Below are 27710 nucleotides of genomic sequence, written 5' to 3' on the forward strand. Positions count from 1 at the left end.
GGGAGGCCGAGACTTGGAGGGTCGGAATCGCTGATGCCTGACAGGACTGCCCAGGTCTCCTAAAGGTGAAGAGTTTCATTACAAGAAAGAGAAGGAGAGGGTGAGAAAAAGACGAGAGGGAGGAGGCTTGTCAGGAGTGTAACTTCACAGAAGGAGAGTAAGGAGGAAAACCGAAAGGTTTACAGCAAAGTTGAAGGTCGGTGAGCTAACTGCAGAAACTGCTGTGCAAAAAAAAGGTTAAAATCAAACTCGGAGACCTGTACTTATTCGTCGCAGACGGTATTCGAGGGCCAAGTGACATGAGGGGGAGCGCGAGGTGGGCCGTGGGGAGGAAGAGCTGGGGAGAGCTGCGAGGGGCTGGCTGGGGGGCCGGGCGGCGGCGGGGCGCGGGGCCGGGCGGGCAGGGCCGGCCTAGCTGTGCGAGTAGAAGCCGTAGTAGCCGCCTATGTCCTTGGCGCAGTTCTTCTCGCAGTCCCGCTGGGCCAGCACCTCGCTCTTGAGCGGCGACGAGCTCTCGGACACCGGCGTGTCGGCGGGGGAGATCCGCCTCCGCTTGGCCTGCTCGTAAATCCCCGAGTCGCTCGAGTCGATGGACTTGATGGAGGAGGGTGTCTCGATCCAGCTGGAGTCGGACAGGTCCTTGGGCTTGGCGTCCTCGGCGGCGCCGGGCGGTAGCGGCGAGCGCTCGGCGGCCAGGCCCTCGGCCTCCTCGCCCAGATAGGGGTTGGCGCCCGCCATGCGCGCGGCGGCCGCGGCGCTGTTGGGCCAGCAGGGCAGCACCGAGCCCGACTTGGCGCCGCAGTACTGCGGGGGGCTGCGCGCGCCCCAGCCCGACGGGTCGGCGTAGTAGCCGAGCGGGCGGCCGGTGCAGCCCGCCGCCTGCAGCGGCAGCGCCTTCACGCCCGCCGCCGCGTAGGAGAGCAGCGTGGCCGCGTTGCCCGCGAAGTCCGTGGCTGTGTCGTAGGCCGAGGCGGCGAAGTCCAGCCGGTTGTTGGCCGGGGTCACAAACCAGCGCTGCGGCGACGGCGCGCCCGGGTCCTCGGCCTGCTGCGGCGACAGCAGCCCATTGGTGTGGGGCACACTGCGGTCCGTGCCCGGCCCGGGGCCCGCGCCCGCACCCGGGTGGAAGCGGGCCTTGGCGTAGTTGCTCACGAACTGGTCCTGCAGGAAAGAGCCGGCCATAGCGTAACGGGCCCCGGGCACGATCTGCGAGCGCGGGGAATCGTTGGGCGAGGGGGTCAGGCGGTCCATGTCGCAGCCAGTGTAGATCCTGCGAGGGAAGGAGAGAGAGAGAGAACCGAGGGGTGGCAGAGAGGTCCCCTCGGGAGGCAAAGGGAAGGCCACCTCCACTTTTCACCCACCCCCACAATCTCCATCTGTAACTTGCGGTCCAGGGTGGAGACGGACAAAGGTCACAGACCGACGTTCTCCCCCAAATAAAATAAATCGTGCAATTGGAAAGAGGTCGAATGGTCTACTCAGGGAGCTGGGCAAAGCACAGATCAAGAGGAAGGCTTGCCTGTCCCCTCTCTCTCGCCAGCTGTACAGGGGATCAGAGAGCCGAGCACAGCAGGGGAGTCGCATCCCACTTCTCCGATGTCTGTAGGAACATTAGGGCAGATTTACCCAGGGACTACGGTGTTATTTGCTCAGTGGGCCTTTTCTCTGCAGTGAGAGTTTCTGGGCAATATTTCTAAACAAGATACCCATTTCTCCACTCTGTGAAGAACACTTTCTTCCATTTGATAGACACGTAGGCTATCGAGGTAGTAATCATCAAAGACTGGGCTTCACCAGTCTTCTGAGACTTGAGGACTGCTGCTGGGAGCCTCCACAGTATTTACTGTCCATTGTTTCCCCCGTGTGATCCTTTAACCCCCACCTCTACCAATAATAACAAGAATTACTACTTGGAAATGAAGTCATCAGTCAATAAAATTCTTTTACAAAGAAAAAGTATATATACTTTTTTGTAAAGTAAGTTTTATGCCCAACATGGGGCTTGAACTGACCACATGAGATCAAGAGTCAAGAGTGGAACCCAAGATCAAGAGTCGCATGCTCTACTGACTGCGCCAGCCAGGGGCTCCAAGAAAAAGGGTTCTGTATGCTGACCTTGTCCTAGCTTTTGAACCATTACTGATAAATAATAATAATAATAGTAAGTAAATAAAAATTAAAATTTAAAAAAGACAAAAAGCAAAACAGAACGAACAAACAAAAAACACCTTTGGGACAAACTCTCACAGTGATTATCAAGCTCCTCCAAGCACTCTCCCACCAATAATAGCTAACCCTTACACAACTTGACTCTGTGCCATGCACTGTTGTCTAGGACTACAGATAGTAATTCCGTTAACCGTCACAACAATCCTCCCTGTTATGTAGCATTATTATCCCACCTTACAGAGGAGAAAACTGAGGCACAGGGAAGCTAAATAACTTGCCCACAAACAGTAACTGTGTTACTGGGAATCACTGTAGGTGAAATGAAGATTGATCTAGGCCTTGGGCCTAGAAAATCCCATTAGAGTTGAGAAAGAACCAGATATTGGATCAAGATTGGTAGAAGTGTTTTCTCCTACACATAGACACATGCCTCCCTTTTTATTTAGCTCACACATAAATGTTTTAATCTTTAATCAACACACTGTTTTGAGAGAGAGCCTCAGTATTGTCAGACCTTAATCCTTGGGGGAAGAGATTCCCTGGTGAATGGCCAAGCAACCTTCTAGTTCCCCTGAACTTATGGCTCACCCTGTTTCTCCAAGGGATCCATGCTCAACGTATCAGCATAAAAGGGCAAAGGGTGGGTGGCATCAGCCATTCTGCTCTCCCCTGTCCCCTAAAAACTAAAGTCTCCGTTTGTATAGATAAGGAAGCTTTATGGAAAATACACAGTTTAAGAATCAAAAAGAAGCGACTTTTCCTACAGAAGTCAGCCAGAGAAGGGTGGGTGAGGGTGATGCAGGGCCATTCTGCTTACCACACAAAATTTCCCTCCTGAAATTTAATTCCAGCTTCAGATAAGTAGAGGGAGGCAGGAAGGGAACATAACCAGCAAGGTGCAAATATCTTCTCTGTTTACCACAATATTTTAAAAAGGAAAAAAAAAAAAGCCTGCAAAAGATACAGTTTAGATGCCCATCCAGGTCCCAACCCACTTGGGATTACCGAATTGATCTGTGCAAAATAAAATGCTTTGGAACAGATGTTCACAACAGAATTAAAAGCTCAAAACCTACAAGACCCCCTAGTACAGAGACCAGTATCTCTGGCCTCCTGGGCCACACACTTCCCACAGTGCCGGGTCCACATTTTTAGACTGTGAGGACTAGAATAGCTGAGTTTTTATTCTGGGGAATCATCTCGATGAGCCTTGCTTCCTCAAAACTACTTTTAAGGGAGGCACCTGACAGTTATACGAGGAAATATCAATGACTCTTTTTAGTTTTTCATAAAAAATATCAGGAGGGAAGTTTGTTATCTTCCTGGAGACGGAATAGAAACAGCCACTTGTCTATTTCCCCACAAAATTAATCTATTTCTGGTTAAAGACAACTTCGACTTTGTAGCTCTAGTCCGGACACTTCATGCAAGCCATGATATTAAAATTCATGTACCCTTCCCTTTTATGGTCAGAATAAAAGTGGGGAGATTCCGACAATCCAGATTTAGATTTTGCTATATAACACTATCTGAACTCTTGGGCACTATATCTGAACTCTGAGCAAGAATGCTAGAACAAGCACTGAGAACAAGCACTAAGTTTATATCTTCTGCTGTCCCCCAGAGAACATCATTTTGATAGAAAAGACACAAGTTAGGGAAGCCTGGAGAAAAGGGTACCAACACATTTAATTAAAACACTCCTAGCCGCAAAAGATAAAAGGAAATATTTTTCTTTTGAAGCTTATAAATAATACACAGCAACAGCACCTGGGTCCTTCCCAAAGCCTGAAATAACTGTAACAACGGCTCTGCTCATGCCCTTGCCTATGGTGGGTGCACATTTTTATTCAGTCCATAGTAAACTTGCACAGGAAAAGCTATTACACAAAACTTGGAAATGGGTAAATAAAAGTCACATATGCCAAGGAGAATATAACAACTGCCAGAGCCACATGCACTTTCCGGCAGAATCGGGCGGTTTCAGACACAGACAATCTGAGCTGAGCATCTGCAGCGACACATACAGCTCCCGCACCCAGGAACCGGGGCAGCTTCACCAGTCAGCCAGTCCCAGAGGCCCGCCAACAACTTTGTAATTCATAAGAAAGATAAAAATAAGTGGAGGAAATCTTTGACCCAAACCACAAAAACACCAAGTCAGAAAGTCACCAGAAAGAAAGGGAGCCCACAAAAAGGCAAGGGAAGACCTTGGAAACAGACTTGTCTTCGCACACTTGAGCTTCCAACAGCCTTGTACAGAACAATACACCTTTGACCTAAAGCCCAATTCCACAACTATTTGAGAAGGAAGGTGCAAAACTACTTACGTGTCATAATTATCCCGAAATCCTTTTGCAAAGGGGTTGTGATCTATTTTCAATTGTGTGATCTAGAAAAGACCAAAAAAAAAAAAAAAAAGATTAATATGGTCTCACCTTCTGTGTAGGTGGATTAGGTGTTTATGAATGCATCACCACTTTTTACAGGGGTCTATGGCCCACAATTTCATTAGGGAGCAAGGGAAAAATTGGAGGGAATGAATAGAAAGGGAAAAAAGAGAATGTTTCATGAAAGTTATGAGGAACATGTTTAAATTAATGATGCCCAACACTAAAGGATTGCTTTCAATTAGCTCTCCCAAGTGTTCTAGGTCAGCTCACATGCACATCTTAAAAATACTTGTTACAAAAAGACAAATCTTTAAGGGGCACTTTGAATTCATCACCAAATGTTGCCTATTTTAAGTGTTTCACCACATTTTTAAAAAGTTGGTCACTTCTGATTCACAACCTCAAGAACCCATAACTGTATCTTTAAATCAGCTTTAATTTAAAATAAATGCATATTTTCATTTTTTATACTTCCATTTAAGTTAAAAAAAAAAAAACACCGTCACTCCTACTCGTCAAATCAACAGAAGTAAAATAAGTTTTGGCGAACTTGCAAGTGTTGAAGAGGTTCAAGTGCTAAAAAAACTCACTCCACAGCTTCCAGTAATCCGATTTATTGTACTTTTTAGATATGTGAATGTGTCTGTTCTTTTGATCGCCCAAAAAGTGACGTTTGTTTATTTTAGCCATCAATTCTGAGACTTTAATTAATTAATTAATTAATTAATTTTAGATAATGCCAAAGCTTGCCAATAATAAAATGCAGGAGAAAATCTGCTTCTTCTCTAAATGGAAGAAGGACTCCAAAGGAGAAAAAAAAAAAAAAAAAAGAGTCTTGGGTAGGGGGGCGGGGGGAGAAAGCAAATTTAAATCTCTTCTAGTTTGAGAACTGAATTAAAATTCCCAAAAGAGACCCTACTAGAAATCCTGGGCCCCTCAAAGATGGCCCGTGTGACCCGCGATGAAGACGAATAGGAACCGTTTTCCCACCGGCAAGCTATTCAGAGAAGGTGCCCAGCAGGCCCCTAGCCCTCCGCCTAAAAGGCGCAACAGAACCAGCTGTTGCTGATGTTAGTGCCCGAACCGGGGATGGCCGGGGCTGCGGGCTGGTGCGGGGTGAAGCCGCAGCAGCCCGCCGCGCGCCCAGCCCCCAGGCCTCCTTACATCGGTGTTCTGGTAGGCGGTGACGGCGATGAACTGGGTCTCGGGGAAAGTGAATGTCTGCACGCGGCCAGGCTGGCTGGTGTCCTCCGTGCCGTCCTCGTTCACTTCGACCACATGCAGGCGGGGCTGGTACTTGTGCAAGGATTGTAAAACCACCATCTGTCCGGCGGAGAGACAAGGGGAGCGCGGGGCGGCGCGTTAGCTCGGTCAGTGTGCGCTGGGCTGGGGCCGCGGGCCGTGCCGGGGCTGGCTGGAGCCCGCCGCCCCGGCTAACTGACCGCGGGACTCGTCTTCCTGGTGACTGGCTAGCGGGACCAGGACCAGCCCTGGTTCCTCCCCGAGCAAAGATCAGCGGAGCACCGGAGGAAAACCGAACCCGACTGCCTGGTCGTCAGGGCCTCCCGATCCGCCTAGCCCTCCTTTTAGGAGGAACAAAGATTTTTACAACCTCCGATCCTGTGGGTTTCCTTCTCGAAATCAATCGAGTATTTGTACAGTTCTTGGGAAGGTCGGGAACTCGGAAATTGGGCGGGGGAACAAGAATAACTTTATAGGAGGGTGGAGATAAATTTTTGAAAAAGGCTTGTTAATGAAGCAAAGAAACATATGTCCATTTTCTCATGCTGATTTAAACTAATGGACTGGATGCTAGCGAGGGACGTGTGGGGGTGGGGGGGCGGGAAGGAGCGCTTGAGCCACTGACCTGCCCATTGTTGTTTGAAGCTCCTTTGTTGTTTGTAAGTTTTAATTTTCCAAAAGAGATTTCTTGGCGCATCCAGTGAGCCCCCGTGTTGGGGGAATCCGGATGCATATAGACCCGATTTCCTAGAGAAAGAAATATGTTGTTTACATTATGCCCTGGGCACTGCCCAGTCCCAACTCCTCACCACGTAGGACACACGCACACACACACATACACACACGCACACCTTATTCCACAGTGAGGCCCATTAGCTGGGGGTTTTTTAGGCCTCGCTTTCTTCCTATTAACTGGAGATGATTAAAATAGCTTTTGCATAATCCTCCCCCTTCTTGCTGCTCAGTCTGTCCCCCTATCCCCCTCGTTTCCTTTTAGAAGTCATTGGCCGATCGTTTTAAAAGTCTCTCGAGCCAGTCCACAAAGGCTTTAATTAATCATTCTCACCTAAATAAGTGTCAGGAAAATGTGTTAATTGGAAGGACTTGCCTTGCACATTGGTGTCCGCTTTGCCGCAAGGAACCCATTTGCCTCCTTGAAACCTCCAGTGATTGGGATCCGCCAAAATCACATCCACAAAAATATTGTAATGAGCCGTGGGATCGAGACCAGAAATGTTAAAACTTAAAAAAGGAAACATGCGCCTATTTAAATTGAGGGGGGGGAGAAAACAAGAGAAAAAAAAAAAAAAACACGTAAATGTTAAAGATTAAATGCAAGAAGCGCGGCGCCAGATAGCAAAGCAAAACTTGTTCTTCCAGCGTGGATGAGCGAATGTTTGCTGGGTTAGAGAAGGGGTGGTGGGGGGAGGAAAAGATGTGAGGATGAAGTCGGGGAGATCCGCGGGTTAGCTGGAGTGGGGAGTCGGCAGGTGTCACTGCCCAGGTGGAGAGTGAGGTTGGCGACCCGCACCTCCACCTGTCCTTGGTTCCGGGCGTTGATGCGTCCCTACAATTTCCCAGCTGCAGGCCCGGACTCTCCCTCTCTTTCGCCTTTCTCCCGCCCCTGACAGGTTCTCCGACCACCTTTCTAGAGCGGAAACCCCCTTACCAACACCACCGCGGCGGTTATACCTTCCACTTTCCCTTTTTCCAAAACCAGCCAACTCCAGGGCGCACCAGAGCGCCTTCCACTCCGCTCCCGACCCCAAAACATCGTTACCGGGATTAGTCACAACCCGGCGCACTTGCCCCCGGGCCGCGCCTGGAGCAGCGACTGCCAAGAATGTAGCATTACCTTCCCTGTTTGGTGATGATCATCTCCGTTTGGTGGCGGTGAAATTTCAGCCAGAGGGGCCTGTTGCACAGGTACACCTGCGCTTTGCCGGGTACCAGTCCGGGCTGCGTGGAAGAGAACTGGTAGAACGGGGCTCCTTGGTAGGAGTGGCTGTACTGCTGTGGGTAGGGGTAGCCGGCCGCGGGGTAGCCCTGCGGTGAGGAGTTGGACAGGAGGCTGTTGTAGGCTCCGTTGGTGATGACCGGGTGGTGGGCCATGTAGCGGCTGGGACTGCCGATGGAGAAGGCGGGGTGCGCCGGTCCGTGCTGGCCGGGGTACGGGAACATGGCACTGGGAGCAGTGGCCGCAGACTGTGGCTGGCTGGACTGAGAGAGGAGGTAGCGATCTGCAGCAGAGCCATCGAAACTGTGACGAAGCTCAGAGACCCCGTCCAAGACAGGAGAGAGTTTACTTCTCTGGACGTCCCCTGGTGAGTCCTTGGAGTCAGGAAAATTGTCTGTATCTGACTGATTCGTCATCCCCCTGGTAATTTTTTTCAAAGGTGAACTTCTCTCCAGGTTGTCAGTGGTCGAGATAATGGGATGATCGTGCAAGACAAGCTCAGATCCGCCTGAATGTGGGTAGCTGCTGCTCACATTGAGAAATTTCTTGGAGAGCATGATAGAAGGAGAAAGGCAGTGCTCCAGCTGCATAGCTCTAGAACCTGAACACTCGCCCTCCTGTCCCTGGTTTTTAAAGTCCTATTTATCATAAACTAGAAATCCACAGACCCCCTCACTAGACAGAAAGCACTTCAACCAGCAAATGCTTCTCAAAGGTTTGATTTACTTTTTTTTTTTCCCTGGGAGAAGAGATTGGCCAATTGACACTATGCAGCAATCAGAAAAGGCTCACTTTTGATCTTGCTGCTTGTGCAGCCGATGAAACGGCTCCTGCCATTGGTTAACTGCTGACAGTAATTTAATTAGATAGACATTAATTAGGATAATCACCTGGCTCCTGGTCGCGACGATCATGGCAAATTGAAGGGGATGATTTTATTGTTGGCTTGGGGGATGGGGAATGTGTGTTGGCTTTACGTGAGCACTGTTGTGTCACCTTTAAGCTTTGTGACCACTGCTTTAGGAAGATTCAAAGATGTGCAATTTACTAAACATTTTCCTACCTTCCCCCCACCTCCCTCCTCTCGAGCCGAGGGGCGGAGGAGGGAATTCGATGATGCTAGGAGACTTTTCGGATCTGAATGAGCCAAATATTCAGTTGAATGTAACGATTTCAAGTGCAAAGTATACAAAGCGCGAGCCGGTGGCCTCTTCTCGCCCTGTAAAAGTTCCAGAGTCTGTCTTTTCCAGTTAATACAGAAGCACATAACACCTGAGCCAGTCCTTTGTGAGCAGGTCCTGCGTGTCCTCCGCGAACCGCCCCCCACCACGCACACCTTTTTAACTACATACATAAATAAATAAATCACTGCTGCCGAGAGCCACGGCGATGAAAGTGAGCGGGAGTGGGGTGGGGGGAGAGCAGTGGGGGCGAAAAGCTGCAACTCATCCACCCATCCACCCACCTCGGGAAGGTTCATTTTCTTGCTTGAGCACAGAAACAGTAACAATCCATGATCACCTTTTTAAGTTTTGAAATAATCATAAACTGTCGGGCTGAAGTGCCTTAATGTATTTGCAGTGATGTTTACGAGGTCTTTCCTAAATATTTTATCAGCGAGCTTGGTTGCCGATTATCTGAAGAGCATCTAACTGGGGGCAGGCGCCATGCATGCCGCGCGTCCCACTGCACTTCCTTCTCTCAGAGGTACTGGCTTGGCGACAAGGTTCAAAAGCCTCGCCAGGAAAAGAAAGGGCCGAGTCCTCGTGCAAATGGGTTCGCTGGAAGCGCTGATCTGGGGAGACAGAGTGGAAGTGGTGTCAACGCAGTGATCGATACCGAAGACGTGTGTGTGTCTGTGTGTGTGTGTGCGTGTGTGTGCAACGTTTATATAATCTGGATGGGAGGGAAAAAAAATGCCAGTAAGTTTAAAATGAGGGAGAATCAGCGGAAGAACAGAGAAAATAACCAATTTAAAAGGATGTTGGCACAAATAAATAGCACGAGGCCCAAAGCGACCCTGGGATGTCGGAAGAAATCTCCCAGTTCTGGCTCTGGAGAGGAAGGAACCCAGCCCTGGACCAGAGGGCCGAGAGCGCAGAGGCTTTATCCGCCCCAAGTTGCTTCCGGTGGCGGCACCCGCCAATCTGCCCTCCCGCGGCTTTCCCCGGGACGCCGAGCCGCGCGGGAAGGAGGAGGAGGAGCGCGGCGGGAGCTCAGTTGGGCCCCGCAGGCTGGCCGACAGGCGGGCGGGCTCCGCGCCGAGCACTGCTCCGGCTGGCAGCCTGAGCGGCCCTCCCCGCGCCCGGCCATCCGCCCGGCTCTGGTTCATTGTCTAACGTCCCCGAGCGGCCTGAGCGGAGGCTGCCCAGCTCCCCGGCTGTCCCGAGAGGCAGCCGCCGCCCAGGAGACTCCGGGAGCTTGGGGAGAGCCGCGCTGCGCAGACGCCAGGGGCACACACTCTTCTGGTGGCAGAGGCACGGCCCGGGAACCTCCGCCCGGTCAGTCCTCCTCGGGGCTCGGCACCTGCCTGACGGAGAGCGGCTCTGGGGACGTTGGGTGGGTCCTAGACTTGGGCAGAGAGGGGTTAACCAGACTCGACTTCCGCCTAGGCGGGCGCCTTTTTAAAGAGCGCTGCCTCAGTGGGCCGAACGGTCAGCGCGGAGGCCAGCCTGAGTCCCCCCCAATCCCCAAGGCGGGCTCGGCGCCTTGGCTGCAGAGGGCACCAGCTGTGGCCTCCAGCAGGGCGCCACGAGCCAGGCCCAGCGCCGACGGCTCCGGGCTGGACAAGTGGGTGACCAGATGTCCGACTGAAGCCGAGAGAGAGACAGTTTTCTGAGAGAAAAATACAGCCAGGCCCATTTTTCTTTTCCGGAGCAAATCTCAGCTCCTGACCATGAAGCTTCATCAACAAGCAGGGCCTTGGCTGTTCAGGCATCCGGGTGCAGGGGAGGAGACAGGAGCTATGACACTATTTGACACTTGTTTTTTCTGCCCTTTACCTTTTACCACCATTTCTCCTGAGTGGTTTTTGCCCAACTTTGGCTATTCTTGTTTTCTCCTTTCTTCGACCATTAACTTCTTTGTCTCTGAGCACCTCTATCCCCAGCTTCTGAGATTACCTTCCACCCCTTTCTCTGTGGGACAAGAGCCTTAAGCAAGTAGCCAAAAAGGCTCTTGAAGGCGTTCTCATGTTCTCATTCGTGGCATGCTGAATTAACTTTTTAAAGAATGAAGAATGCAAAACTGAAATGTTAAAATGTAGAAAGGAATAGAGTGCACCTTCCTCAGTTTTTAAGGAATTGGAATAGGAGATAAATGTGCATTCTGACTTTAGATTATCAGTACTAAATTCAGTGATTCCTCATTACAGGGTGTATCTTGAACTTACATAAGCTTAAAAAGGAAAACTAACTTTCCTCAAGATCAGCACACCTGCTCTTGAGCCATACTTGTGTGCAGCAGGGATTCTCAGACTTTAAAGTGCATATGAACCATGCCAGGATTCTTGATGTTTGATTCAGGTCTGGAGTGGGGGCCTGGATTGTGTATATATAATGAGCTCCCAGAAAAGCCAGGTGCTCCTGGTCCAGGCAGATCACACTGTATATTGAGGTTGGAGCTTTCAGTGGCCCCATGTTAGTCAAAGAGGAAAGCAGGGATATCTCTGTATTAGAGGCAAGCAGGAGTTTGGGTTCTTGCGCTGCTTTAACGCTGCATAATAGATGGGTAAAGATGCGCACATAAGCACATACACACCTTATTGAGCTTGTGATTAAATAAGTCATTTCAATGCCCAACTGGACCTGAGCCATCAGACTGCTGCTAAAATAGCTGTACATTCCACGACAAAAGTGTTCAACAAGACTCAGGGCATCCTAATTTTCATCCATTCCAAATCTCAAAAGAAAATGCAGGTTTTTGCTAAGAGGGATCCTGGTGAGGTTTTGAAATTGGGAGTGTTTCCAACATGAACCAAGTAGGAGAAAGTGGTACTGGTTGTGGGGAGTGCAAGACGGTGAGGTGATCAAATAAGAACAAAAGGCAGGTATTGTGCAAGCCACCTCAGGAGATGTTTTCAGCAGAATAAAATGAAAAACAAAAGGAAGTATTTCAAATGGAATGTTGAGAAGCGCCTCCGGATTATTGAGGCCTTCTTCTAAGGGCATACTGTATGAAAAAAATCTTGACTAGCTCTAATGAATATCTGTGAAATAAATCATAGAACCCTATTTATGTAAAGGGAAAAATCATGTACCCCAAAAAAGTCTGCACACAAGATTAAATTAGGCAAAAGGAAAACTTCTAACTTCCACTTACATTTTAATTGTAAAAGGTTAGCTGTTGTAATCTCAGCAATTAAATTAATACATATTACATGTCCTACATAAAACATACTATGACTATATAAGAGAAAAAGCCATAGGACAAACAAATGCTCAGAATACCTCTTATTCCACCAAAAAAGAGACTGTGAAACACAGTGGGAACTTAAGCCATTTCTACTTTTAGTTTCTGGTAACTGTTCATTAGGCAACCAATACAAGCCTGGAATTGTTCAAATAGGACAGTAATTTGGTCTACCACATTTCTACCACCTCTAGTAGGGGTTAAGTCTAAATTCCAAGTCCCCTAAGTAAAACGCTCTTTTAATGAAGCCTTAGAAACAAACATTTTTACCATATTTTCACAAAGGGTACAAACAAGAATTAAATCTACCTTCATGTTTTCCCATACTCTTTGGTGTACCCAGAATGGTGCTGTGCCATGAGTATTAACAGGGGCAGTTATTTATGTATATCGGGTTAGAAACAGGTTGAGGGATAAGGTCATCTATAAAACCTGCCATCAGTCAAATTTTTGTCTTTCTCAGAAAACTGAGTACTTTCAAGTTAATTTGGGAAAGAGGAGAGAAAACAACAACAAATTATTTCTTACGTGCTCATGATACTAAACTCATATTATGGTGACTTTTCTTAATTTGTTTTGAAGAGATTATTTACCTTCAATGGCAGTCTTAGCTAAAAGTCTAGTGGAGTTTGCAGCAGGCAACTCCCAGATAGTCTCAACATTGGTAGAATACTCTTTAAAAAAAAAAAAGTCTGAATTAACATTGCCCTCTTTTTCTTCTTAAATGTACTCCCCTGAAACCCTGGAAAGTATAATATGTTAAGATATTGATTATACAATATTAATTTGCCACAGATACTTTTAATAAAATATGTCAACATTTTTTTGGGGGGGTTACTCACTAATGGTGTAGCAACTCCTTAATGGCAATGACTTTACATTTGTGAAGTTTTGTTATCACATTGATGTTTTATGTGTTATAAGATCTTAAATTGCAAAGAGAAACGTATCTTTGTGTGAGATTTCGAGAGCACTGTCAAATGTTATTCTGTCAATTCCACCCAGTGCCAAAAAACCTCAGGAGACATAGATTGTAAATGTATTTTATTTTGTAAGCAACAATCAAAATATATTTGTGTTACTGATTTCTTCAAATATTAAATGGGATCTTAACAAAATTCGTCCACTTTGATGTATTCTTATACAACTTTGGAATCTGCAAAGACCCTGACTAAAGAAACAGAAGTAATTGCACAACTGAGACTGAAGGTGTTACAGTGCTGCAAATGATGCCAGATGTCTTACATTTAACCAAACACACCTTCAGAGGTCCCTTGATTTTGAGCATTAGGAACAATAGAGGAATATATGCTGGAAGTATCACCAATAGCTTTTTGCATTGTTTTATTTAAATACAACAGTATCCAACATAGCTGCTAAACACTGGACAATATTTGAAGTCATAAGTACATCCACATGTTCCTCCAAATGACGTTTGGGGTCCTAAATAAAAAATAAGGAAAGAAAAAGAAAAAAAGAACCATATTACTGATAAAAGAATTACTTAGTTTAAGTAGTTGAAACTGGTAAAGAAAACCAAACCTAAATTTATATATACTTTACAATTTAATTTTCCCAATATATTGTTATATCCTTAAGATTCCTAAATATATTAAAAAATTAAGTACCTGGTAAAATAATAGATTATACAATGAAAAACTGATTTACACAATCAATGCTATAACTCTATACCAGAAATTATAAAGAGTAACAAGGAATTCTATATAGCCGCAGCATCCGATTTTTTTAAAAACAAAGTATAAGCATTTATAAGTGTGCATAAGCCCAAGTACGTGTGCATACTTTCTGCCATTCATATTTATTGACTGTCTTGAGGGGATCTTATTACTCGAAGCAGACGTACCAACAGGTAAGAGTTCAATGTGATTTCTTTCTCATTACTTCCTCTGTAATTTTAATTTAAATTTAATTCCTGTATAAATTTAATATTTCAGGGAAAAGTACATTAAATGATTTAGGAAATATTCTTAGGTCAAAAGTCACTGTTACTTGTTTAAAAATTTAAATACAATGTTAGGATACACATATTTTACATGTATATAATATGTACAAAATAATGTTAAAAATACCTATTTGCTGTAGCTATTTTGAAAAAATAAAGTATCAGAAAAGTATATAGGTACAATCTTTTAACTGAAACCTGATCAAATCTATATTTGAAACATTTGAGTTAAAAATGAGGCTTAAAATAACATTGTAACAAATGAAGTTAAAACGCTTAATTTATGTTTAAGGCTGAGCTGAATGAAGTATTTCAGTTAAATGTGAAAGCTTTAAAATATATATATTGCAAATTAAACTCTCAAATAAGGCATTATTTTTGTATGGGTATTGCTACAATACCCAAGACTCCTAACCTTAAATAAATGCTCATCACTGGAATTATTTCTTGGCTGTTCTTTTCTAAATTACAATTTCAATACATGCTTGATTTCCTTAAAGAACCCAGAGATGCAACATGCTACAAATAATTTCAAGTAATTAGACCACGTATTACACTTTCTTTATTTCAGGAATAAGCCTTAGGACATTTTAGGTGGAAGTATCTGAGAAAGACTGGCAGGAGAAAAAGATAGTGATCTGATTCCATTACAGACAGTGTTGCTTTTGCCACGCAACAGGCTAAACCAGTGAAGAGCTAGATTAAGAAAAATGATTCTGATGATTATTCATCTTTGCCCATTACATATTTTTCAGCATCACTTTTAATTAAGACCTTTTATTTGTTGCTGTTAAAATAAAATCTACATGGTAGCCTCAGAGGCATTTATACAAAAAACAGTGGGTTCTATAAAGTGCAAGACTCCAAGCTGGTGATCTAGTAACATATCTTAGACTATAATAAGTAGTAGGAAAAGACTAGGTAACTAGAGCACACAGGATGAGAGAATAAGATGAACTACACTTCATTTTGTTTGGGGAGAGTTCTAGCTGTTTTTACATTATAATATTCAGAATGTAGTGGATTTAATTTCACTAATTATGATATTTAAGTCAGACCTTTGCCCCTACTGCGTTGTTGGAGTAACTAGTTGTATAGTGAATTGGTAACACACTTCCCTCAGTTATCTACATTACTTCTTGTGGCAGCTGGGTGATTCTTAGAGATTTCCCATCCAAGAATGGTCCTGGCCCAAACCTACATAGCTTGTGAGATGTGATGGGATCAGAGCATATGGTAGGATGGCTGAAAGCAAAGACAGCTTAGTGTCTTGCATCTGAAATATCAAGATTCTGCCAACATCAGCAATATGATAACCATGTTCCATGAAATGAAAAAAATGTAATCAACATTCTTTAAAAAACAGTCTAATTAATCTGTAGATTCTTTTAATTGGTTGGTGTGTTCCCCCAACCCTCGGAAAATAGGAACTAAAATATATATTTCATCTTGGAAATGTGAAAGAGCAAATACTTAAAACCCTTTCTCTTCAATCACTATAATCCAATGGTGTTCTCAGCCTTCTCAGGAACATTACCTATATACTGAAGCCTACATACTGACAAAATGTATCATTTAAAAAACTGTTACTATGTAAGAAATAAACCATTCTATTATCTTCACTGATAATATTATTTCAAGTAAAAATAATACCTGAAAAATAAACTCAAGATATAAGTTTCCTAATTTATTTCTAGGAAATTATTTTCACTAAAGACAGTACCTCGCAGATCTATTTGTGACTTCACTATATATGGCAAACAGGATTTGACATCAAGTAATTCAGTGACCTTTAAAATTAGCATCATATTTACATGACAAAAGAAAAATGTAGAGTGAACAAACAGGGGGAAAAATCATACAGGTCCTAAAACAGTTTTAACTCTACAAGAGCGCATTATTATGCGACTGCGTAACCTATTACGGTATACCTCACCTGCTTGCCAACATTCTTTATTGCCAGCTGTTCAGGTGTCATCTTATCTTCTTCTTCTACAGCCTGTGAATGAAACACAAAGGACAGAGTTTCAAAATCTAAATCTACTTTTTCCACTGCAGAATACTCACTGAAGACAATGGTGATCATAATTTTCATTCACAGAACCTTTTACTCACGTGACTTATTAAACAATAAAGTGTGCTAATCTTCCAAATAACCTTAAGCATAATAAAAACTATTACCACCATCATTTTTAAAAAAATTTTAAAATTTGTTTAATTTTTATTTGAGAGAGAAAGCACGAGAGAGCACAAGAAGGGGGAGTGGCAGAGGGAAAAGCAGGTTTCCCACTTGAGTAGGGACCCCCAGCTCCACATGGAGCTCAGTCCCAGCATTCCAAAATCAAGAGAGCCAAAGGCAGACACTTAACCGACTGAGTCACCCAGGCACCCTAACACCATCATTTTGAAAACAGACTTAAAAAAATACAAAAAGACATTGGATATGGCAAACATGACCACCACATGGTAGTATTCACCATCTGGAAACTGTTATATAATTCTTTGAGGGATGGCTAAAGTGGGGGAGAAAAGTAACTACGGCAGCTGCTTATGCCACCATGGTGCTAACTAGTCCTGTTGTCTTCTCTTCCTTGTCCTACTTTCATGACACCTCTGCCCCAACTTCCCATTTTTCTTGTCAACTATCACACCCAGTATCTATATAACTATCGGCAGCTCTTAGGATCAAAGAAGCTGCTGCCTTTTGATCCACTTAACAAATTATATAGTTTTCTCCCTTCATAATTCTACATATTTAAATCTCTAAAAGTAGCACATGTATTCGGGAAAAAATCTAACTTTTCCATGACTGATCTTTAGTAATCATGAAGAAAACAGAGTAATCTGAAGTTTTCAACAGGAAAAACTCACTTGAATAAAAAGCCAAATCAAGTAAAAATTAAAACAAAACAATATACACAGAACATTTTCTACTATTCTCAGTTACAAACTCTTACATGTATGACCATAAATTTTCTAGCAAGTTCTTACAAAATAATTACAGCATATAGATTAGCTACCATCACTGTCCCCTCTCTCAACAACAGTGCCACCATAAAATGTCTTTATTGAGAAGGAATCTCTTTTAGAGTATGTTATATTTCTGTTCGAAGCCAGGACTCTAAATCAGGTGAACTCCTGGTCTATGATTTATTCACAGCATCTGATAAACGGAAAACAAAGAAAACTGAAGGATCATCAACCTTAAAAAATACCACCACAGCACTTACCACAAATATGATTACAAAAGATGAGATGGTGGGGGTGGAAAGCAGGAAACCAAAATCCCAGTGAGGGTTAGATTTGGATACTCTAAACTTAATAATCTCGCAGCTGCCAAATTTCTTCATGTGTGAACAATGAACATGTAGGAAATGCAATCATCAGACATTTCCCATAAACTGGGAAGTTTGGCTGCATTTCACACCTTCTTAATAGTTTTGTAAACAGAGAACTTGAAAATGAGCAAAGATGGCAAGTGTCTAATTTTATAAATGGACAAACTATCTAGAGAATTTTCCCCAGTAGAACCTGCCTAAAGAGAAAGATGGTGATTAAGTACTGTATCTACAGATTATTAGAGGATACTTATTTACAACATATCATTAAGAAAATATATTTATGACTCATAAAACTGGAAGAAGGAAAAATAAAAGCTAATAACACTCCAAATCTAGAATTCCCTAGATAGAGAATATGTTCATTTTCCGAGTCAGATGTCATTCCTATTATGCTCAGCTAGTTAAAAAAGTATTACTTAAATGGGAAATTGCTTCTCCCACTATCTCAATATTTTACATATATAAAAACATGAGCAACACCTAAAAAGTTTGTTTTTCTCAATTACTTCCACAAATCATGACACTGTACCTTACCAATTTGAAAACATTACTGGATGAATGGAACAATTCACATAAATTTGTACTCTGCATTCATTCAGTGTTAGTTGCTCTATGCACATGTCCAAAACAGTACAGTATTGGAAGGAGGTAAGAGTTTTGGAATTTGGCTCCAAGTACCAGTTAATGTACAAATAGTTATTACAAAGTATTCTGGAGTACTGCAAATATCAAAGATCGTAGGTATGCAAAGATGAAAGTCAAAAAGCACTTAAAGCACTGACCTTATTTAAAAAGTTAAAATACAATGTAAAAAGCTCTTAGTTTTTAAAATCTTTTATATCATTTAACCACTTTACCAATTAGTTTTTCCATTTCCAATAATTAAAAGAGAGAGTTCACAAACTCTTCGAGAAGTGCAGATGGTAAAAAGTACTCCCAGCCATAGATGCCATCTGGAAAATGAGGAGCAGCTGTAGATTTAGGCATATACTAAGGTTGCAAACCCCCATGACAAAGAATAAGCACATCTTTTTCATTCTAAGATAGACCAGATCAGACCAAATCATCACATCAAACCCTAAGTATTTTCTCCATTTACCTAAGTCACCTATATCTCATCTACGATCTGGGCAAGACCAGTTTGTCTTCATTCATAGTTCTAATCTGGCTAGTCACCAGGAAAAATTAAGAAATGGTAGCAGCAGAAACAAATGAAATTCAGGCACAGGCAGTGTCCTCACTAGGGGAACTTCTGTGTTTATGGCAACTTCTGTGATTTGGCATCGAATTTTGCTTTTGCATTCATGCTCTTCGGTTTACTCAACCAACAAAAAAGCACTGAAAATGTTTGTGGCTATTCACACTAGAAACGTTTTTAACAGTTTATCAACAAAGACCCCCAGATGGCTATCCCATCATGCACGGTCTGCACAGTTCTAAGAAATTCCTAGAATTTGGTCTGTTATGTTATCATAATCCCCTCAGATGTACCCCCATCTTAAAGAGTCTTTTATGAAACCCATTAACTTCATTCTTTTTTTTTTCTGGTGATGGTCAAACTTCTTAAGTGGAAAACCTTTATCTTAGATTCTACCATTTAACTTACCCCTTAATAAATATGGACTGGGTTCTTTGCTCTTCATTAACACTCTTTTAAGGATCTCCACCATGTAAACTCCAACAAACTCAGTTTTCTTGAACTTTCTGAACACCTTTAAGAGCTTCTCTAATACCTGTTTTCTAATCCTTTAACCTCTCTGCTTTTATAACATCGTGTCCCTTATTCTACTTTATACTTCTCTAGGCCTTGGGCTTCTTCTTTTCCTTTTGATATGTTAACTTTCTTCACCCTATAACATGTCATAATCTCTTTTAAGCACATGCTTTCTAAACTCACATGTATGGTCACTAAGTGCTAGTGAATTTTAAGATAATGCATTTTACTTCTTTCTGATTTTATGTGAGATCGATGTATTGACTATATAAATTAAAATCACATCACTGAGTTAAGGCAGTAGAAAATGAATTAAAAGAAATAGCTTTTATAAAAAAATACTCGGGAAAGCAAAATTAACAAACATGAAACTATTAGAAGTCTGAGACGGGATAAAATGTCTGAGTCTGGAGAAACTCCTACCACTATCAGTAATTAAATATTACTATATACATGCTTTTATAATATTAATTTACTGAATCCTTAAAACATCCCAGTAAAGTAGTTAATCTACATTTTACATATGAAGAAATTAGGCATCACCTTCTTTGAGAAACTTTATGTTAATTCCAGCAATACTTCTATTATTTAAAAAAAAACCATATTTCTAATTCTCCTTTTGGCATATTTATAAAATTCCAGTACATTCTATACATGTCCTCATCAGAAGAATTTTCATTTTACTATTCAATAATCACTCATTCTGAATAAGATAGTTCTTGCTCTTTGAGGAGCTCACATTTGGGCTTTACTTGCCTATAAATCTCAAAACGCAATGCAGTATGAAATATACAAAAATGGAGTGTGCACAGAGAACAACAGGGACACATACAGCCACACAGCTAATAAGTAATGCAAGTGTGACTTCAACAGTACTATCTATCTCCAAAGACCTTGAAGTAACATTCATGACAATTCAGGAAATGACTAGTTTTTAATGATATATCCTGAATAACAAAGCCAAATCCATGGTTTAATAAGTGACCTGAACAGCATAAATTCTTTCTAAAAATCTTACAGGGAATCCAATTTTAAGTGTTAATTACACAAAACAGACATATACAATAAAGACTGCACGTGTATGTGTGTGCACACATAATAGAAATTGTAGTTCAGCTTGTTGAAAAAACTTCTATGGCAGAATCTATTTGATGTCTACCCCAACATATATTTTCCCCTTCTTTTAGGGGAAAACAAAAATGTTTCCCTTCTTCCCCTGATTTTAGTAAAGAAAATAATGTTTCCAGGTAAAAGACCACACTATATAACCTTTCTCAAAGCAAGGTGTGTCCATTTGAGTTCTGCCAATGAAATATAATCAGAAGTGCTGCTTGGTAAGCCTTAAGAAAGGATTGTGAAAGGGGATTGATTTAGCTGGAAAGTAACCCCTTTTGGCCCTTCCTTTTTTACCTGTTGTTGGGAATTTGGATGGGATGGCTAAAACTCTAGTAATCACTGTGAATCGTGAGGATATCTATAGGATGGAAGCCAATATAAGGGAAGGGGAGCAAAAGATAGAAAGAATCTGCATTTGGGGTACCTGGGTGGCTCAGTCAGTTGAGCATGCAACTCTTGGTTTCGCTCAGGTCATGGTCTCATGGTCGTGGGACTAAGCCTTGCTTGGGTCATGCTCCACAGTCAGTGGAGAGCCTACTTGAGATCTCTCTCTCCTTCTCCCTCTGCCCCTCCACCCCTGTGTACTCTCTCTCTTCTCTTTCTCTCTCCCTAAAATAAATAAGTAAATCTTAAAAAAAAAAAAAAAAGAAGAAGAAGAAGAAGAAGAAGAAGAAGAAGGAATCTGGGTTCATGATGACTTCAAAGTTTTATATTGGCCTTGAGTTGCCAGAAACCTTCATCTCTTTATTTCCCTTTTTTTTGAGATCTACATTTCTATCTTGTTGAAGCCACTGCTACTTTGAGCTAACACAATCTTAGATATAAGTAACACCTGGTTAATGCAAAAACTGAAATAATGCAGGGTTTACACAAAGGATATCATTTCTCTGCTTTCCACCTTTGAGGTGAAATGTTAAAATATGTTGAGATAAGTAAGTGGGAGATAGGTATCTTTTTTTTTTTTTTTTAATTTTTATTCATTTGAGAGAGAGAGAGAGAGAAAGAGCACAAGTGGAGGGCAGAGGGAGGAGAAGCAGATTTCCCACTGAGCAGGGAGCCCCACACAGGGCTTGATCCCAGGACCCCAGGATCACGAAGCAGATAGCAGACAGAAGGGACTTAGCCACCCAGGTCCCCCAAGTTAGGTATCTTTTAAAAGGAAAGGGAAAGTAACATAGGAACTTTTCATGTTGTTCTATAATTTAATTTTTAATATAATAGTGGGTTGTAAATATTTCTCTAAGTCGGTACTTGAACCCTTAAAAAAGAACATATTAGTTTTAAGAGTTATATGCATTTAAAATTGAAAGATGGCCTCAAAAAATGTTATGTCACTTTTACTTACCCACTACTGATACATTTTCCCAAATTGTTTTTTATATTTGAAAAGAAAAGAATTCTATTTATAATTTTAATTTTTTTCTTTGACCAATTAATAAGGTTTAACTTGTTTTTTCATGTTTATATGCCATTTGTCTTCAGTGAGTTTTCTAGCTCTTTTTGTCCAAATTATTGTTTTTCAAAACTATTTTATAGGGATTCCGGGATATTATGCATCTTTTGGGTATGAGTTCTTTCTGTGTTACCAATACAAATATTTTCTCCCAGCTGACTCCTAATAAGCATTCCATGAATGTTAGTTATTATTTTTATTGCAGATAAACTTTACTGTCAAGTTACTGAAACTTTAAAAACTCACTGATATTCTTACTAGCATTAAAGTAATCTTTGGGAAGCTTGACAGCGGCTTTGCCATACGAAATCTTCCTATTTGAAACTGAGGGAAATGTTTTTAGCATTATTCAAATAAAGTCATATACATTTATACACTTATTTCTTATGGTAATTCTTTTGTAATTCTGGATGCTGTGAATTGATTTGCCTATTATAAATTTTTCAACTGGTTTCAGCCTATGTAACTACTTGGTTACCACCTACATAATTCTCTATTGTAACAGTTCTAACAATTTTTCTAGTTTAGTTGCTTAGATTTTTGTTTGACTACAAACATATCCTATCATAGTTAAGTAATGATAATCTGGCCTAGTTTTCCCAGTATTTACATATTATTTTGTTTTTCTTATCTTATTACACTAGCGTATAACAACATTTTCCTACTTAAAATAGCTACTGTAATAAACCAAATGTAGTCATATAATTAAATGTCTTACATGTAAAAAATATATATATTTATATATAAAAAATACACTGGAATTTTTTTGGGGGGGGTTAAGGTTTTTAAAAAATTTAATTATTTGACAGAGAAAGAAAGCACAAGCAGGGGGAGTAGCAGAGAGAGAGAGAGAGGGCGAAGCAGGCTCCCTGCTAAGCAGGGAGCCTGATGCAGGGCTCGATCCCAGGACCCTGCAATCATACCTTGAGCCAAAGGCAGACAGTTAACTGACTGAACCACCCAGGCAGGCACCCCATACCTGAATTTTCTTTCAGGTAACAGAGCAGGCACTACTTCTATCTGAAAGGTAAACTGTCAGATCGCAGATTTATAGGGCTACATGTTTGAAAACAAGGCAAATTTTTATGTATCTATGTTATTCTTAAAATACTCTTCTACAATTCATTTTTACTTGCACATTCACTTAAAATATCCAATCAAATATTATCAATATTTTAAAATTTGATGCATCTTAAACTGAATAAATTAGGAGATCTGGAATAACAAGAGTGCGGGTGTTGTAGTTTAGTAATTAGAGAAATCAATGACTAGTGATCAAGCAGAATCTTTGTGTGGAATTCAGACCTGAAACAGAAAATTTGGGACAAAGGAATTTAATTATTTTCTAATCTTCTTTCACTTTAGGAGCTAACTGGCACCTAACAGTAATTACCTTAGTTTAAAACACCAACCAATTAAAAAGAATACTATGAAGAATTGGTAGCATGGGCCTTTCTTTTTATATTTTAAGTGTTACTAAAAACTCCACCACATTCTCTTTCAATCACAGAGGGAATTACATTCTCAAATTTGGACTCCTTCATATCACAGCTTACACATTGTTTTCATTTTATAACCAAACCTTACAAGTTTTTGAGTACTACAGAGATTTTTTAAAACTGTAAAATAGGAAAAACTTCTGTGGATGGGCAGCAGTAACCATAAATAGGTTATTTCCTGGCAGTGGTACCAATATGAATTTACTTAAACTTGCAATGTTACAGAGAAATGAAAACCATTCCTACAGTCTGCTGAATATTATTACTTAAGTCACTAAGGTATAAATGGTTAATAACTGTTTTAAGTATGACAAACTACTTCTTTCTCTTTAATATCACAACATGAAAACATAAAACTAGAAAGATAAAAAAAAAAATTTCCCTCCGTATGATCTAGAATCAATGGGCATTTCCAGCTGGAACACCACATATAAATCAGGGCATGATCTTCATTGCCAGACCTAATTCTGCTTGAATTTAGTTTGTATGGGCCCATCAACTTTTTTGTTCAAAGCTAAACTCTCTCCAAAGACTTCTTGCTACATGTAGCAAATTTTATGTACCGTCTCTTGGCTAATATTTACTTTGGTAAGGGGTGTGTGTGTGTGTGTTTTAAGATTTTAATTATTTATTTAACAGAGACACAGGGAGAGAAGAAACACAAGCAGGGAGAGTGGGAAAGGGAGAAGCAGGCTTCCCACGGAGCAGGGAGCCTAATGCAGGGCTCAATCCCCAGGACTCTGGGATCATGACCTGAGCAGAAGGCTGATGCTTAACGAATGAGCCACCCAAGTGCCCCTTGGATCTTAAGATGTGTTTAATGTAAAAAGAGAAATACTACTTTTTGGTGTGACAACCCAAACATCAAGTTTAACTGTCTCCGAAATCTTAAGCTCTAGCTCCTATCATTAAATTTTAGTCCTCTATTTCCACTGCTTGTTTAAAATATAACTTTATCTCCTTTCTTAACCCTTCTACTTCTAAACTGGAAAATTGTAATGGTACTAACGTACTTCTAGGCACCTATGCAGGAAACCCTGAATTCATCTTTGATTCCTCCTTCTTTCATTTCACCCATCCAATGGGTGCCATGTTTTATTTGTCTACTGCTCTCTGTTCCCAATGCCACTGCAGTAAAGCTGATATCTAGTACCTTTTGCTTGGATAACAGCAAGCTCCTCCTAAACAGAATGTCCATTTCAAATCTCTTACAGCACCCTCCTTCTTTTATACTGCTGTCAAATTACATTTCTAGAGTCAGGTTCTGGGAATATCAATCTCTTGGTCAAAAGTAACTCTATCCTGATATTCTAAGCTCTATTATTTAACTTCAATAACTTAAAAAAAAACCTATTCTCCCCATTCACTCTCATATATTATATACTCAAGCCAAACATAGTTTCCTAAAAGGTGCCTTTTCTGTCTCCTAGTCTTTGCTCGTAATGTTTATTTTGCCTAGGGTAACATTTCTCTATATGTCTAATCTTATTCAAGCATTAAGGTCTAGTTCAAATGCTGTTATTCTTTAATACAGCATTCTGGGTCTCCCACAACTGAAAGCAAAAGCCTCTGAATCTTTACAGGACTTCACTATGGACTTCTCCAGGCCAGTTCTCTAACTTCTAACTTGTATACAGATGAGTATACAAATCTCCTGGAATTCTTGATCAACTGTCAATGCTCACTCAGTAGGCCAGAGAGTCTGCATTTCTAAGAAGATCCCAGGTGTTACAGCTGGTCTGTGGACAAACTGAATACTAAGATGTTAAGGAACACACCAATTTTGGTCTACTACTCTGATCATTTGTGAGTTCTTTTTACTGCCTCTGTTTTCCCATAAATGAAGGAAGGATCCCTATTTTCCACTGCAACTTGTACAAGAAATATTCAATAAATATTTGTAAATAAAACACTGTAATTTGTATGTTTTACAAACTGCAGGTTTTCAATACATTAATGGATTGCAAGCTATATGTATGTATATATAATTGAAACAATAGAACTAAGTCAAATGACAAAAAAAACTATCACATATAATAAAGGTAAATATTATTTCGTAAAACTTTTGTAGCAACTATATGTACACACATATACAATTGCATGTTCTGGGTCAAAACGTAAAATCTATTCTTTATGCAGGCTTTACGTTAAGAAAGCTAGAAAACACATGTTAGGCCGAATCATGGCCCACACCCCACTCCCAATATGTTGAAATCCTAACCCTGGTTAGAGACTGGAGTTGTCACAAGCTAAATAAAACCTGGGTGTGGGGGGGTGGGGAGGGAATGTGTGCCTGGGTGGCTCAGTGGGTTAAGCCTCTACCTTCGGCTAGGGTAATGATCTCAGGGTCCTGGGATCAAGCCCCACATGGGCGAGCTCTGCTAAGTAGGGAGCCTGCTTTCCCCTCTCTCTCTGCCTGCCTCTCTCTCTCTCTATCAAATAAATAAATAAAATCTTTAAAAAAAAAAAAAAGCAAGCAAGCAAGCAAGCCTGGGACTAAAGCATCTGGAAAAGGAAAGGAAAGATCTTTCCCTGGAGGCTGCCAATACCTTGATTTTAGACTTCTAGCTTCCATAATTGTGAGGCAATATAATTGTTTTAAAATATCCAGTTTAAAATAAATAAAATAAAATACCCAGTTTATGGTAGTTTGTATGGCAGCCCTTGGAAACTAATACAACACAGAAGATACATTTTAAGTCATAGTTCAAGTATTTTTTCAATTGCAAAATTGTAAAAGAATATCAATTTATGAACAAAAATATTACGGCCACATTTATTTTAGCATACAAGTATCTTCAGGAGATTCCACAAAATACAACTTTTTAAACATCTTCATATATAAAAAGTGATCTCCCCTAGTTATACTTTTTTATATCATCCCATTTATTTCTTATAGCACCAAATCACAATATATTATCATATTGTGTTTCTGTTTACTTTGTTTCCCCTACCAGAAAATAAGTTCTGTGAAGACACGTCTTGTTTCTTACCATATCCCCAGTGCCCAGCATATAGCAAGTTTTCAATAGACACTTTCTAAATGAAAAAAAGAAAAGTTCATAAACTAAACTATATGTAGAATTATTAAATGCTGTTGTTATTATCCTACATCTCCTTGTTTTCCTTTCCCTTCCAAGAAAAAGCCCCCTGGATAAAGAAGAAATCTCAAATGTGAAACTATTTTATATGGTCTATTATATGGTCAACTATTTTATATGGCAACAGGGTTGCCAACTATATAGCCCATGGGCCAAATCTAGCCAGCTGCCTATTTTATTAAATAAAGTTGTATTGGGGCGCCTGGGTGGCTCAGTCAGTTAAGCGACTGCTTTTGGCTCAGGTCATGATCCCGGGATTCTGGGACTGGGCTCCTCATTGGGCTCCATGCTGAGCTCCCTCACCTAGGGAGCTACTGCCTTTCCCTCTGCCACTCCCCCTGCTTGTGCTCTCTTGTTCTCTGTCAAATAAATAAATAAAATCTTTAAAAAATTAAAAAAAATAAAATAAAATAAGGTTGTACTGAAACACAGACTCATTCACTCCTTTTCGTGTTGTGTGTGGCCACTTTTATACTATGACAGCAGAGCTGAGCAGCTGCCAACAGACTGGATGGCCTGCAAAGTCCAAAATATTTACTATCTGATCTATAAAACAGGCCATTCAATTTTTACCTATGTATATATTTATACCATGTTTGCCATCTAATCATACGTATTTCAAAGATTGTAAGAAATAAATGTTGGAAGTAATTTTTACCTTATTGTAATTCTTGGCTAATTCCAACATCTCTTTTACCACTGATTCATTGTGTTTACAGTGTTCACTGTAGTCCTGAAGTGTCAAACCTTCCATCCAACTCTTCTTATGCAAATTTAGCAACATCTAAAAAATATAAGGAAAAAGTAATTATTTTCTTGTATTGAGGATATTCCCATCATTTGTCTTGAGAAACAATTTCACAAAAAAAGTTCAGAATTAATGTAAGAATTTAAAACTTAATTTTATTAACTTACTTAAGTAAGAATTCTCCTAAATTTATATTAATACAACCTCAGGAGTACTCCAATGCTATGGCCTTTGTACTTGCTGTCCTTCTGCCTCAAAGGCTATTTTCCTTATCTTTGCATGGCTTATGTTTCTCATTTCCCTAGAGATAGATGCCTTTCCTCATCACAATACATTACAAAGCCACCTCACACTACCTTAAATATTTGTCTTCCCTTATCTTGCATTATTATTTTTATAACTATCAACACTTGAAATTTTTGTTTTATTATTGCATTTCTCTCACAAAAGAAAAATCAACGAGGTAGGAGCCTTAACCTGTTGATTTTGAGATCACCAAGATCTAGATTCCAGAACAATATCTAATCTAATCATAGCAGACATTCAATAAACATTTGCTGAATGCACAAATGAATGAGCGAGTGAACTACTACGTTTCACACAA

General features: G+C 41.1%; 2 protein-coding genes across 2 annotated transcripts in view; both read right to left on the reverse strand.

Annotated features, from left to right (window-relative positions):
• Positions 1-310: 310 nt before the first annotated feature.
• On the reverse strand, positions 311-8590 carry TBR1 (T-box brain transcription factor 1). Its single transcript, XM_004743942.3, has 6 exons — positions 7660-8590; positions 6913-7067; positions 6430-6551; positions 5727-5885; positions 4500-4561; positions 311-1270 (listed from the first exon to the last, which is right to left on the reverse strand). The coding sequence occupies exons 1-6, from the start codon at positions 8349-8351 to the stop codon at positions 412-414; spliced, it is 2049 nt and encodes a 682-aa protein (XP_004743999.1). The 5' UTR covers positions 8352-8590; the 3' UTR covers positions 311-411.
• Positions 8591-13198: 4608 nt separating this feature from the next.
• The window catches only part of PSMD14 (proteasome 26S subunit, non-ATPase 14), a 100753-nt gene continuing 86241 nt past the window's right edge, over positions 13199-27710 (reverse strand). The window contains exons 10-12 of the mRNA XM_004743941.3: positions 27017-27142; positions 16071-16133; positions 13199-13614 (exon numbers count right to left, since the gene is read on the reverse strand). Coding sequence (XP_004743998.1) covers positions 13516-13614; positions 16071-16133; positions 27017-27142 — 288 coding nt within the window. The 3' untranslated portion in view covers positions 13199-13515. The remainder of the gene's footprint in view (positions 13615-16070; positions 16134-27016; positions 27143-27710) is intronic.

This window comes from Mustela putorius, unplaced genomic scaffold (genome assembly GCF_011764305.1).
Source record: "Mustela putorius furo isolate JIRA1106 unplaced genomic scaffold, ASM1176430v1.1 tig00003869_pilon_pilon_pilon, whole genome shotgun sequence".
NCBI lineage: Eukaryota > Metazoa > Chordata > Mammalia > Carnivora > Mustelidae > Mustela > Mustela putorius.

What these genes read in the sequence shown, in the direction of transcription:
- TBR1 (XM_004743942.3), bottom strand. Translation starts at nt 8,351, where the DNA reads ATGCAGCTGGAGCACTGCCTTTCTCCTTCTATCATGCTCTCCAAGAAA. An exon ending in CTTCAAACAACAATGGGCAG is followed by an intron (nt 5,886 to 6,429) that starts GTCAGTGGCTCA and finishes TCCGCCGGACAG; the next exon opens with ATGGTGGTTTTACAATCCTT. An exon ending in CCGCCTACCAGAACACCGAT is followed by an intron (nt 4,562 to 5,726) that starts GTAAGGAGGCCT and finishes GGTCTTTTCTAG; the next exon opens with ATCACACAATTGAAAATAGA.